The sequence below is a fragment of the Diorhabda carinulata genome, chromosome 4, assembly GCF_026250575.1.
Source record: "Diorhabda carinulata isolate Delta chromosome 4, icDioCari1.1, whole genome shotgun sequence".
Classification (NCBI taxonomy): Eukaryota; Metazoa; Arthropoda; class Insecta; order Coleoptera; family Chrysomelidae; genus Diorhabda; species Diorhabda carinulata.
The window spans coordinates 6,805,434-6,820,439 of NC_079463.1; the positions used below are offsets into that span (position 1 = coordinate 6,805,434).

The window sequence follows — 15,006 nt, forward strand, 5'->3', positions numbered from 1 at the left end:
AAAGTTGAAATGAAGAGAACAAATGATGCTAAGTAATGACCACTTTACCCCTAACGAATCACCATTCACGTGAACTCTTGTACAATAAATTACAGTAATTAATCTCCTTTCACCCTAAATACATCAATTTTGTCGTTTCAACCATAGTACACCCGCCAATCTAAAATCGATTTTCAATTATACACATTTCAATTCAGTCAATATTACTTCAATTAAATTCATATTTCAAAAATATATAATGGCTCCTACCGTTTTAATTTGTGTTCGTGTAGAGGCAGAACAGGGTGCAATATTCATAAAACATTAGAAAGCAGAAACTTAAATTTGTAATAACATCTTCAGGATATTAGGTGAGTACTTTATAATACTGGTGTTCTGAGAGAAAATTTTCTTTGATTCGAACTATATACAGTTGTTCGAGGTTTCACAACATCTGATAACAAGAATTTATTTATAAATAAACTGATTTTTAGACTAGTTACTTCAGTGTTCCTAGAGAAAAGAGATAAAGATTTTTACTATTTTAAACTCTACACTTGTAACAATAATTATGTGAAGAGAACTAGCACTGGATGTCTACTAACTTAGTTGAATACAGAGGGAGGTTCGTTGGGTTATTTTGGATTGGTTGAGGACATGTTTCTTGTTGGAGAAGGGATTTTTTGGGTTTTGCCCTGATATAAGAATTACTCATCTGCTGGGCTACTTTTCGAATGAATCTGGCTTATATGAAAAGCATTGATTTTATATAAATAGCATCTTGACATTTGGAAATACAATACAATACAAATAGTTGTGAGATGTTTTCTCTACAATTTAGTTACCATAAATATTCAATTGGTGATTGATGCTTAAGACTGTAAATCCAAATAAAGTATCACAAAGTTTTGATCTGGTGTCACTACCTGAAATCCAATAATTTATAGTAAAAATTCAGAAAGTTAGATTCGTTTATTATATTTTCCAGGTTATTCACAATATGGAAATCAAAGATTTGGCAGATTTATATGGAGACGAACTCCAATTGAAAAATATGATAAGGAAGAATTCTGCTAGGTCTTTGGCTATAGCGCAAAGATCCAAATTGGATTCTTCTGATGGACAAACTATTGATGATCATGATCAATTTTATAAGGACCATAAATTACTTCTCACTTTATTCAGAGTGAGTACTTGATTGTTAATTCATAAATAATTATAATCAACTAAACCGTTTTCACTATATCAACCACCACTTGTTTAGTGTCAAATATATGATGTTATCTGACATATTAGCACAGGAAATGTTGATAGATATGAATGGTAAACAGTGTTGTTGTAAACAGTTGTTCCTATTTTTTTCATCAAAAGGAAAATGGCGAACTATCTATTAGGACAAACATCAACCAGTGGAGATTCTCGATTTGCTTTTTTAAAAACGGGATTCTCGATTTTTTCAGAATTATTACAAAGCTACTACTCAAGTTTGGGATAGACAAATAAAACAAATATTTATAATTGGATATGACTATATTGTGTTTCAAAATATTCTCCTGAAAGCTCACATTGGATAATGATTTGTCTTGTCCGATTGGTTTTCCTGATTTTTTCGAACACTGTGTTATACTGATGGTTCTAAGTTGCTCTAATGAAACATTGACGACATGTTCAGTTATTCCGGAAAAACAAGCGACCATTTGTTTCGAAGTGCTTAGTGTGCGAAATGTTTTATTGGATTTGGCTAGTCTTGAAAGACCTATACCATCAATTGTTGTTTAGCTGATTGAGGCTTAGTTTAGGGTTCATATGCATAGATCCTTGATTCGTCCATGAACAGTTAATTTGGGTGTATTAAACCCCAAAACATACCATCCTCCAAAATTTGTTGAAGGTCTTATAAAATACACCATCTCTTCTATACATAGGTATTCTCCAATCTGTAGTACATAAACAAAATCTGGACTCGTTCCTGAAAAGCATATTACGCCAATCATGAAAAATCCAGCTGGCTTGTCCTCAAGCGAATCTTAACAGAGCTGCACGGTGTTCCCTGGTCAGTTGAAGAGAAGTGTCAGCTATTCTGGCTCTAATTTCAGCATTTTTCAAAACAATTCTCACGGTTATAAAGTTACTCTTACATTTCCAACGCCAGCTAACTCTTGTTGAAGCTATCTTGCCATTACATGTCTTCTTCGTAAATCTTGTAGTATTATAAATCTATTGTCTGCAGGTATAGTAGCCGATGGCGAACCCTATCATATCCTCCGGTCTCTCGATATCTGGGTGATTCCATTATAACTGTGATATTCAATGTCCTGTATTGTTTTTTTGTACTAGTCATTAATTAATAATCAATTAATAAAAATTTTGTGTTAATTGAATAATTCTTAAGATATTTAAACATTATTTTTATACAATATAACTTGCCACTTAAAGAAAACTTATACTACATCACTTGAATGTCAGTACCGTGTCATGTCCATTCCTAGAATTTACCGATAAATTATTAATTTTTTTTGTCGTAACAAATGATTTAAACTAATTACCTTATAAATTCTAATGTTTATGATCAAACTGAGGAAAATTGATGCACTTGTTGTTTAATATCTTAAGTTACCATGTCAGTACCGTGGATAAATGAGTCAGTACCGTGGAACTCAAAATCCGACATTTGTGTCTTGCTCGTGATACTTTGAAGTTGTAGTAAATTCCTCTTAGAGTTTTATTTTTACAGTAAAATAGATGAATAATATGCATAAAAAAGTTAGAAAAGTTAAATTTTAAAATCTTGAAATTTTGAATACAAAAAATCACAGTTAGAACGGAATCACCCATCTCGCGACTACCCGGGACACAATTGACAGATAATTAATTGAGTCTTGGGTAGTTATATATTCTTAACGTACCTCTGACTGCGCCCGTCTTCAAATAAGATCAATTTTCTGTTCACACGCTCAATAAAACATATAAACTGTGTACTCGGAATCTGAGCCGAACCAAAACTGATAACAAGCAAAATCCAACTAACATATCTTCTAATTCTTTTTCTGAAAATTAAACCAACCTATATTTTATATGTTTCTTAGTTTCTAGGAGTGTAACAATAATAAAATTCCAATACTCCTGATTTTTTCAAAGCAATTCTGTCATTTTCAGCAGAGTGTCCACAAAGATAACAAAAACAATCAGAACTTTGTTTGTAATTGAAGATGAGATGTTCGTCGTTGAGTCAGAACTGAGGATTTTTAAACTTAAATTGATAAAAGAAAGAAATGTGACGTGATAGAAGGTTTCTGTATTTACTAGTGCTAATTGTTTGGAATTATTATAAAGGATGTGTCGCATACAAATATGGTTAACCATGGTTAAATCCAATTATGAAAGTCGAATAAAGTGGAAACAAATTTTGACGTATCCGGAATTTTCAACCAAACATCAAAACTGTTAATTTTCCTCTACGTTAGGAATGCACTGATTTGGAAAAAACCACATACATAGATTAAATTTTGCGGCGAAAAAAATTAAACTATATCGAATCAAAAGTTTTTACAGGCCCAATTCATACGGGGGGATTATGAGTTTTTATGTAATAGTAGGGTTTGGTAGATTTCATGAAACCAGAAAAAAATCTCAAATTAAGCATTGTATAAGAGAATTGATGGGACATGAGAGACGCTACATAATATTAGATAAACATCCGGATCCGGCCCTTAATTATTGGGGTGTTTACATATAGCTGTGCACTCAGTCTCGGCATTCGTGCCAATGTACGAGTGTATTCTGATAAATACATAGCCTTTTCGCCCGATTGCACCAGTAATTAACTTTCGTGTAATACATTCTCGTAGACGGTTACTGCCATAATTCCAGCTAGATCTGACTTATAGTTTTGTTTTGATGGGCGTTTAAGTGGATATTTGGGAAGGAAATCAAAGAGCATTTCGATACAGTGTATTGTGACGATAATGTAACAAAAATCCACAATCTTGTTTCGTCGATTGAAGGTACGCAAAATATCTAAGACAATAGACGAAAAATCAACAATGAACAGTCAAAACAAAGGACTGACTGTACTTGGCGAACATGTTCCTATCGTACGGAGATGGGATAGTCACGGGTTTTTGGGATTTACAAGATGTAATCAACATCGATCACTAGTAGAAAGGCAAAAAAGGCACTATGCCGAATTATTAAACCGATTCAATGCCTATTTTAGGAAATAATCGGCCTTAATTTGCGAAGAAAAAATGTACTTTTTCACATGGATAATCTAAGTTTAGCTCTGCGTGACTTTTCTTTTCAAACTAGACGTGCAGAGTATGGAGGTCTTTATTGACTCTGAGTTCTACTTTGCAAACTTCGAAAAAACGTATATTTAGATGGGTCGAAGAAGTTGGAACATTGCAGGGTCACATCTAGCCATGTAATTCGGTGAGTAAGTATTGAAAACTTAGTACCGACAAGGTTGTAAATAGATGTTTACGAGCTGATTGGACGATTTTATGTAGAACCGTCACATTGAAGCCTTCTCTGTTTATTAGCATAATAAAATTTATTTAGAAAAGAAAAATATCACAGGGATGTAAGTGTATGTATTTAAAGTTGCGGAAAATTATAAAATACATTTGAAAGATAAAATTAAACCCTAGCGAAGAAACTCCCTACGACACTTTAAGTGGACCTTGCTTGGAAAAGTATTGGAAATTTGATTGCTTGAATTATCATCAAGAAATTTTTTTGTTTCAGATATTAGCTGTGATGCCAATCCAACGTGGAAAAATTGGAAAAATAACATTTGGTTGGCTCAGTGTACCTATGTTGTATGCTTACGTATTTTACGCTGTCACTACAGTCATAGTCATTTTTGTGGGATGCGAAAGAGTTGATATATTATTGAATAAGAGTAAAAAATTCGATGAATATATATATTCCATAATATTCATAATTTTCCTTGTCCCTCATTTTTGGATACCGTTCGTAGGTTGGGGGGTTGCAAGAGAAGTTTGTGACTATAAAAATGGATGGGGTACTTTCCAGTTACACTACTACAAAATAACGGGTGAGTTATTTAAATCTCACCCTTCTTTTTCAGGTAGCTGTGCCAACAACACAAAGTAATTTCTAATTATCACTTTTGATTGGATAATCAAGAAACGCCATGTAAAACTCATTTAGACGTATTTGAAAATGGGTTGATATTAAAATATCAATAATACAGATATTAAATTGGAACGATTAATTCTTGAATTCCTGTTGTTATGTTTATGGAATTGGATCAATTGATAGATTTATTACGCTTTTTGTTTTGAGAATATATTTATAATAATCTTACTTAACTGTTATTTCTGTTTACCTGCCAAAATTTTATACTTCCGTATTATAAAGTGTATTTAACTTCTTATTTAATAAATATGTGATTCTATTATTTCTCAATTACATAATCGACTAGACGGCTGCTACACCTCACTGTAAATAACAATCTAGTTTTTCAATACAAATTCTCTTTTCAGGAAGAAATTTGGAGTTTCCCTATTTGAGCACATTGATAGTTATAATTAGTTTAGGATGTCTCGTACTTGCTGTTGCATTTTTATTGATATTAAGTGCACTCTTGGACGACTTCACGTTATATCACACTACGGCTTACTTTCACATTATAACGATGTTGAACATGTCCTCAGCTTTGTGGTACATAAATTGTAGGGCCATCGGTAACGCTAGTTATGCGTTGGCTAAAAGCTTTCAAATGGTATGTGTATTTCCCAATGTTTTTTCCAAATAATAAATTGCAAATATCAAAAAACAATTATTAATTTTATTTCCAAACGTTTCACACAGATGGATTTAGGTAATTGCTCGTATTTAAATTACGAACTACTTGTCAATAATATTTTTCGGTGATACCGTAAAATTTTTCTGTTAAGTGATTTGATACTGAACACTACACCAACATTCACAATTTCACATAAATACTGTCTGACTCGCGCTTCTATAACATAACTAAAACTTATACACACACCCGCACGCAGAAAACCCGTCCCATTAAGCTTCCACCCCTGGAAAATGCCCTCAAGTGTATGTGAAATAAAACATTCCATCTTCCGTTGTCTTTACGACAGCATCTTATCATAATTCGTGTATTGATGTTAGCGCGTGGTTTTCTTTGTATTTCTTTAATTATGCGGGAAGCTTCGAGAGGTTTTTTTCGTTCCATTAAGGGATAGCTTCGGTGTCTATACATGTTTCATGTTCCAGTTAAAAGCTATCTAATCTTCTTCGGCAAAAAAAGCGCGAATCCGAGTAGTCCTTCGCCTCCTCTATAATTGACCTCGACGTATAACTCGGCACTTGCTTATGAAGTTCCAGAGTTACTCTTTCGGTGGTACTTGATGCATATTGACTTGAGTCTTACGATCATTCCCTCGCGGTCCTAAGAGTGGGAGGTCCGAGCCGAGGGAACGATAAATCTATACATTCATGTGCCCCCATGCTACTGAGGTTACCGGTATTATGATAGATCTTAACGTTCAACGTTCTCTGAAAATTGTGTGGATCGCGAAATAGCCTTATTTGCCTTTTACATAAGAAAATGGTGATTGTGAAAATTGGTGATTACAGTTTTGAATACCACTTACAAAGTACTCGCAAGTATTATAATGATTAGATAAAAACCCTATGCTAAAAAAACAATAGCCGACTACCAGTGTGGATTCAGAACTGGGAGGTCTACGACTGATCAGATTTTTAGTATCAGAATCGTCAAATGCGATTATGTAAATTGAGTTGAATTAAAGTTAATATAATTTTAATTAACTGGAAAATAATGAGAAAAAAATGGATTGTACAGGAGCAAAAGTTCGGACACAAGAAAACTCTCAAGAAATAACACGGAATGAAGATGGGGTGATATACTGTCTAGTACTCTATTCAAATTTTGGTTGGAACGCATAATGAGGAAATTCATTAAAGTGGAGCAAGAACAATTCTAAACTAAAATAAAATTTTCAATTGTAGGCTTTCGACTTCCGAATTCAAACCTCTAAAAACTATTTTAATATTATGCCTCAGTATATTATGATATTCTTGTTGCTGAATGTTAAAACATGATATTCTGAAGAGTTTCTTTCTTAATCTTTTGATGCTTACTCATTCACTAACAGTTTTGAAATCAATAATATTTTCTTGACCACAAATCCAGTTCCATGAAAGTTTCGTCTGGTATTTGCACTGTTTAAAAAATCTTTCTCCTAATATTATAGTTGGGGAGCTGGCTACATAAAACTGTACCGATAAAGTACACGACGTTTGAGTTCGTAAACCCCTAGAAAATAGTTGTGACGTGTTTCTCACGCGTGTACCCCATCGGTTTTTTAGGCACATTTGTTCAACGTGGAAACTCGACTGGTATTTTCATATGCGGCCTGTCCGAACAGGCAGAACAGCCATTTGGTAATATCACAACTATTTTCTAGGGGTTTACGAACTCAAACGTCGTGTACTTTATCGGTACAGTTTTATGTAGCCAGCTCTGGGACTATTAGATATAACACTTTTCTTCAATCTACGTCTGCACATGAACTCCAAGTTTCAATTTCAATAAACTTTATCCGGTTTACAGTTGTCGCAGAGTTCTCAGTCCTATATTGTTATATATATATATATATATATATATATATATATATATATATATATATATATATATATATATATATATCTAATTTCATACATTTATCATTCTCGTTATTGCTACGGAACTTGATGCTGTCGAACTTTGTTTCTTATTATTATTTGATTGCAGTTTTCGTCGGACAGCTCTCGCTTGTTGAAATACGACACTTTTGGATGGTCAATAATAACTTTCACTTCTTTATAAAATTTTTCTTTTAAACGCTTCCTCATGGTTTCTATCGTAGTTTCTTTGAACTCTGTACCATAGTTTCTTCTCATGTTCATAGCCCAATCCTTTAAAATCAACGCCAATTCTTCCGCCATCCGATTTCCATCCAATTGATAGTTTCTATCAATACAAAAGTCCATAAATGCTTTCCATACAAATTTTCTACTGTGAACGGTTTTTTTAGTATGTTTGATTCTATAATATTCTCGTCAGGATTACAAATATTTATGCTAATATGTATCCTTAGCAACGTGATAACGTAAAAACCGCCCATGGGATCTGTTTTCACTATAATGAGTTGATTGGTTGTCTCAGATGACTTGAAAATTGATTTCATTGGATTTCAATTGGGGTAAAAATTTTTCACTGCAAAAATTCGAAAGCTGGATGACTTCAACAAACAGTCAACGCTTTCTCCTGATTTCTTTTCCTTTCAGTAATGTTCGATAAGAGGTATTATTAGTTAGCACGATAGGAAACTATCCACACTAGATTGAAACAACAAAAACATACATTTATAGTTTTATCATACTAGCGGTTTGCGAGCGGCTGCGGGCAGAGCGGGCTCGCAACAAATTCGTCACGAACACGCCGCGAGGACGTCGCTAACGTGGGGCAGAAATGCAATGTTTTTTTCGCGTGTTTTTAGCGCACAATACACTCATTAACGAATGGATAAATAGTGGTAAGTACCAGGTTTTAGGAAATTCAGGAAAAAAATCATTATAAATTGTATCTTCAGCGCTACTGTTCTCGTCATAAATATTTGGTGATGGATTAATTGGCTGCAATGAATTTTTCCAGAGTGGCTCTGGACTTGTAGAATATCCTGGATAGTTTGGAGCATAGCTGTTCGACATATGCTTGTATTTTGTCAAAACTCCTATGATATTCATTTTGGTATCCGTTTTATAGTTTGGATGAATTGATTTTAAATCTTCCACCAGAGTTGTATTCGTGTTCATTTTCACCACTTTTTCTCTCTTTATTCATCCTCTTGTCCATCCTTTGTCCATATTACGTAAAAATTTTGAATTCCATTTATAAATAATTTTGTATATGATGATACGAGTGAGTACCTACGTCCTCTCACATTCGTATCTCGTTACGGACTGAAGTGAGGCGGGGCTTGGCGTTTGTACGCGACAGTATAAAATGACGTCCACGCTGCTATTCGCAGCGATCTCGTTGCGCGTCCGCAACGAATTCGCTGCTCGTGCGCGGCAAGATCGTTGCGCGCTTGGGAGACGCTCGCAATCCACTAGTAGGTAGTTAGTTTCATTGATCGATTCTGGGTGTTTCTTTACACAAAAACTGTTCAATATATAACAGACTTTTTTAAAAATATATAGCATAATAACTAAACAGTAGTTTACTGCTTAATATTACAGGAAATCGATAGTCATTGTACGAGTTCTATAATCTCACATTATAGAGTATTATGGTTGGAGCTTAGTGAACTTTTGCAAGCTATTGGAAATGCTTACGCGAGAACTTATGCTACGTATTCCCTATTTATGATTACTAATATTACTATCGCTGTAAGTAAATTTGAAAGTAGACTACGAGTTACCCTCTACCTTAATTGTAATATAGGTAATATTTTAACACAACACGTGATATACTTTTCAGACATATGGATTCATTTCGGAAATAATGGAACATGGTGTAACGTTTTCTTTTAAAGAAGTAGGTTTATTAGTGGCTAGCGTTTATTGCTTGGTATTGCTTTGCATTTACTGTAATTGTTCTCATGAAGCTTCTGATAATATAGCTAGTAAAGTACAAGCTTCTCTTATGGAAATCAAATTGAATTTCGTCAATGTGGCAACTGTTAAAGAGGTAAGATATGATAGATCATACCAACATATCTAAACCTCCTAATTACGTACAATTGGATGTAAGTGTGTCTCTGTATTGCTCTGCATAGTTATTTGCACCTTTTCGCGTTTCCAAATCGATATTATGTTTTAAAATAATTGTATAGTCAATATTATTGATATCGATCAGTTAAATAATTAGATTTTCTGATTAAAGTCACGAAGCGAAGTGTTGCAGGCTTCCTGACTATCAAATAAAACTTGCTTACAATTTTTTTAAAATTTTTTGAGAACCAGAGTCAGTGGTGGATTTACCTGTAGGCTGAGTAGTCTGTAGCCTAGAGCGGCAGATTTCAAAAGCGGCAAATTTTGTCCAAAATTATTTTATTTAGATTCACAGATCTGGATTTAGATCTGGCTGATGTTAATGAGTCAAGTTTTTCATTGCCAACCAAGAGGATTTCGAAGAAAATGCGATGGAGCTACCACGTTTCACATTATCATAGATAGAATCATAAGTATTCATAGTAAGCAAAGCGGCAAGAGGCTTATAACGGATTTAGCTTGAAATTTTCATTTCTTATAGAATTGATTGAATTGTTATCATTGTTTCTAACGAAAAAGGTAGTTTCCTGGAAAGATTGGACGCTAATATTTAGAATCGAGTTGGAGTTTAAAGCTATCTTTCTTCGAATCATCCTGTGAGCACTAGTTAAAAATTTTTCAGAAGAGAGTAGCTTTTCTTACTTGAAAATAATTAAGAACTATTTACTATCAACTTCAAGTCAAGAAATGCTCAACGCCTTAGCTCTTTTATGCATAGAATCAGATCTAACGGTCAAATTCACATATGACATTATAATTAATGATTTTGTGAATTTAAATCCCGCAAGTTGCAAATTATGTGATAAAAATTATAATTCGAATAATTGTGAGCTAAGATATCGAATCAGTAGCGGCGGCAAAAGATAAATTATCTACAGATGGCCAATCTTTAAATCCGCCCCTGACCAGAACCAATAAAACCGAAACATGTTAAATGAATAATTTGTTCTTGTAGATTGATCTGTTTTTGACTGCGATACGCTTAAACCCACCAACGGTATCTCTCAAAGGATATTCAGATGTTGACAGGAAATTAATTACGTCGGTCAGTATAATTATTTTCAAGGCGCTTTAATTAAATTTCGTACGTCTCCACGTCTAAACAGAAACTTAACCTTAAAATTCTGGCAAATGTAATCGGGATAACATTAAAAATACTTAATTGGTATACGTCCGTGTGTCCATAACATCGATACCAACCAAATTATTTTTTTCTTGGTCTACAGTTTAATCTCGTTTCATTACAATATAATAATTATTTCATTATCTCATCCTTCGTTCCATTTATAGTCTGTATCTATATCCAAACTAAAAATAATTCGTATTTTATCTAATATCCGGTTGGTGTATAAAGAAAATGCACAGATTGAATTATAATGATGGAGTCAAAAGTGATGTCGTCATTTATCAGCTCATTGTGTACCTAATTCGACATTTAGAGGTTAATGTCGCTTAATTTAGTAAGAATAATGAAGTAACAGTTGCAACAATCACCAACAAGTAGATTGAACGTTCGTAAATGCCAAAGATGATTCTCCAAGTTCAGATCTGGTGATCTCTTTGAATCCTATTAATCAGCATTAACCAATAACATTAGACAACGATGTGTTAAGAATGGCAGCAAATACATGTCCGAAGAACTCTTAAGTACCTTTATCCAATGTAAGTCGACGATTTAAGATCATTTGCAGCAGCCTAAAAAATAAGCTGAGCAGCTGTTTGAATTCCTCATAATCTGTCCTAACCTAACCTAACCTAACCAATACATGTAATGTATTACTGTAATGGTGCCGTTTCTGAAGCAATGAATACGAAAAATAGGAAATATTGATAATCCAAAACGCAAAACGCAGTTACCATATGACTGCAATGTCGAGTTTACTTTCCAAAAATGTGCTTTTGTGTATTTGGTGAAGTATACGTGGAATTGTTCATTTTGTGCTGAAACATGGAGAAACTATTGATGCCGATTCTTATTTCAAACAATTGGAACGAATAAACCAATATTTAATCGATAAATAAATATCAGACAATATCTGCCAATAGTATAAGCAAGATGACAATTCTAATATCAAACCCTTTGGCTAATACACTTGAATTGTTTACAATCATTGTACCTCACAAGATGAATTGTACAACTGATAAAAAAGTGATTATTCAAATTCGAGAAGTCTTCTTGTAAGTCTCTACGGCTCATAATAATTATACTGAGTGGTATTTCAAGCAAACACTAGAAACCATATCATCGGTGAGGGCCCAGCACTTACCCAAGCGAGCTTCACACACAGCTTGCTCAGTGATATCAAGACAAAATGCATGATTAGCTTTTCCAAGAACACCAGGCTCAGTTGAGGCGCGACAGATCAATCAAGATGCCCATGATTGCAACAGTTCATAGCCGCCCACTCCTGGTAACACTCATGTGGAACCAATAGAGAATGGAGAATTAGAGCTTAATCATGATTTTGATAAGTAAAACGAGGTACTAGGTAATTTTCTTAGGGTACGAATCAACCATGTTGGTTGAGAGATCACGGAGATTTTATAGTAATTATACGATTAATATGAGCTTAATTTGATTTTTGATATGTAGAGCTAGATATTTTTAACCATTTGGATTAATTTCATATACTAATTTGTTCTTTTTCAGAGCGTATCGACAATAGCTATATATTTGATAGTTCTGCTACAGTTCAAAATTAGTCTTATAAATTCAAAGTCAGTTGATTGAAGTAATTTGTTGCAGTTGAATGTATGTTGTCTAATGTTCAGTTTTTAAATGAAAAAACCTCAAACAGTAATAATTTGTAAAAGCAAATTTCTATGAAATACCGGTGTTTTAGAATCCATTGGTTGTGAATATTATATACAATAGTTCTGTTTTTCTCTATTATTGGAACATATCACTAAGAAAATAATTGAATTTTTAATGTTTTCAAGAAAAACTTCGAATGTACTAATAATATATTGAATAAATGGTTTTTCTTTTTTGCGTTATATTCTTCACTTTGTTTGTTTGTTTGTTTGTGAGTAAATCCCCAATTTTGAGTTTCTATAAAAAATTATTTTTTGCACGAATACATAGTTTTGACGCTTCATATTAAGCCTTCTACATTCGCTTCTAATGTATATCCTATATTTGGGATTAATTTTACTTTGAGGTGAATTTAATTTATTTAACGTACGTTGAGATAAAAGTGAAGAATGTTTAGAAATTAATTTTCATATGGTGTTATTTTGAGTTACTATATAAAATTCCTTTGTTATATTGTTAAAATTATACGATGCGTATTTTTTAAGAACCTACGTACTGTTTTAGAATTGAAAAAATAACATCGAGGTCAGACTTTAGATTAATTTTTTTCACACGAAAGCCTGTACAATATTTTTCATTATCGTCTAATTAGCTTTCAAATTTTGTCTCCAAATAAAGCTGCCACCCTAGTAATTTATAACCATCCCAAAACAGACATCAACTTAGTCGTGAAGCTCAAGGCCTCATTGTTTTTTTCAAAGAAAGACATGTTGTTAGGTTCATCACTGGAAGCTAGATCTAGACTGAAGAGAGAATGATCAAGTTGTTCCTAACCCAATGATCTAATCGAATCTTGGTTTCAATTAGCTTTTTGTGGATGGTTGTAATGAGGCAGCATGTCACGTTATTTGATTCTAATATCGAGACAGAATCTTTGTATTTATTGTGTCCCCGAGGCAAAAAATACACCCTTTTTTGTACTAGAATATGGTATACATCTTCTCTTATACTGTCAATTGCATCTTCTAGTTGACATTGAATGTTATAATTCTATAGACTATATACAAAGCCTTTTTCCATCACTCACTCTCCAGAGACTATACGTTCAGATTGCTTAATTAAAATTGTGAAAATCGCTATCTTAATATATTTTTTCAAGTCACTCATAAAATTGAATCAAATTATTCTTAGAAACAAAAAAACTAGACTAATTTGAATTATGAATATCTCTTTGAAACTCGTTCTATTAAAAATAATACGTGTGACATCGTTTTACTGACCTATTATTTCATACTTTCAGCGATACTTATAATTTTTCTGTGCTTTACGTAAATAGATTTCCAAGAAATTCTGATTAATTCATGCTAAACATTGCATGCTCCTATTCAATATGATATAATTGCGTTTCTGTGAACAAGACCTTGTAAATATTTTAAGAAAAGAGATTCCTCCTTTTGCGGCAATTCAGTTATCCTATTTCGCTTACCCGATGGTTTCTTGGAATATTCCAGAGTAATCGTGCCATTAATTCATGCATTATTGATATTATAGTCCACTGGAGGATGTCAATAAATCGTTTACCGTGGCGCCAAACATCTTTTTGGTTTCGATTTTGTCGCTGATTTAGCGCAGACACTTTTTTATATGTATGAATTGATAAACAGAATAGAAAATAAACAGTAATAATATTTTTTGAATAAATTCACGATTTTATATAACTCTTATTATTTGGGACAAACCTAAAACTGTCCTCTCAAAATTGAATTCCATTTTCTAGGTTATAGTTACTTAGATCAGATGAGCTAGTGCGTAGAGGCCGTAGATCTACCTCGCTAATACTTTGAGCTATTAATATATTGTGTACCCCGGAGTGTTCACTAGTCTGATTGCAACGACCTTTCAAAGCTAGATACCTCTCCGAGGGCTATGCGGCTAACCTAATCTGTATTTAAAAAGTTTAAATTTAATTACCGTAGTCTTTCTCTATGGATTGCCAGGCACTTCCAAAAGAAGTGTTCGGCGGTTTCCTTGTAGAAATGACAAAAACTATCGGGAATTTTTCCGATGTTCTTCAGAGGGTAGTTCACCGGACAGTGTCCAGTAATCACAAAAGTAGCCCTCCTTAGCTCTTCTTTGTTCAATGAAAGGGTTTCTTGTGACCAGCTGGTGGAATAGAAAAAAATATCTTATTTTAGACCTGGGGTATTATTTGTGCCCCTTTTTTCCACCTGATGATTGGCAAGTTCTTTGTCATGTACGGTATGGCCAGGTACGCACATAAGATTAACTTTATTATTGGCTCCCATTGAGTTCAAAGATTTATGCAGACCCATACTAGCTTGAAACCGATTTCTTGACAGCCAAGTGCTTGTAGAGATGCTTTGCTATATGACAGAATTATTTTTTTTTCATTACTGTAGTTATATTGTGCGCAACGAGCTGTGCATGAA

General features: G+C 33.5%; 1 protein-coding gene across 1 annotated transcript; it reads left to right on the forward strand.

The window, feature by feature from the left end:
- The first annotated feature begins 979 nt into the window (after window positions 1–979).
- On the forward strand, window positions 980–12,701 carry LOC130892425 (gustatory and odorant receptor 22-like). Its single transcript, XM_057797847.1, has 7 exons — window positions 980–1,165; window positions 4,726–5,038; window positions 5,490–5,728; window positions 9,268–9,417; window positions 9,509–9,718; window positions 10,757–10,846; window positions 12,452–12,701. Exons 1-7 carry the CDS (start codon window positions 980–982, stop codon window positions 12,530–12,532), a joined length of 1,269 nt encoding a protein of 422 aa, XP_057653830.1. The 3' UTR covers window positions 12,533–12,701.
- The last annotated feature ends 2,305 nt before the right edge of the window (window positions 12,702–15,006 follow it).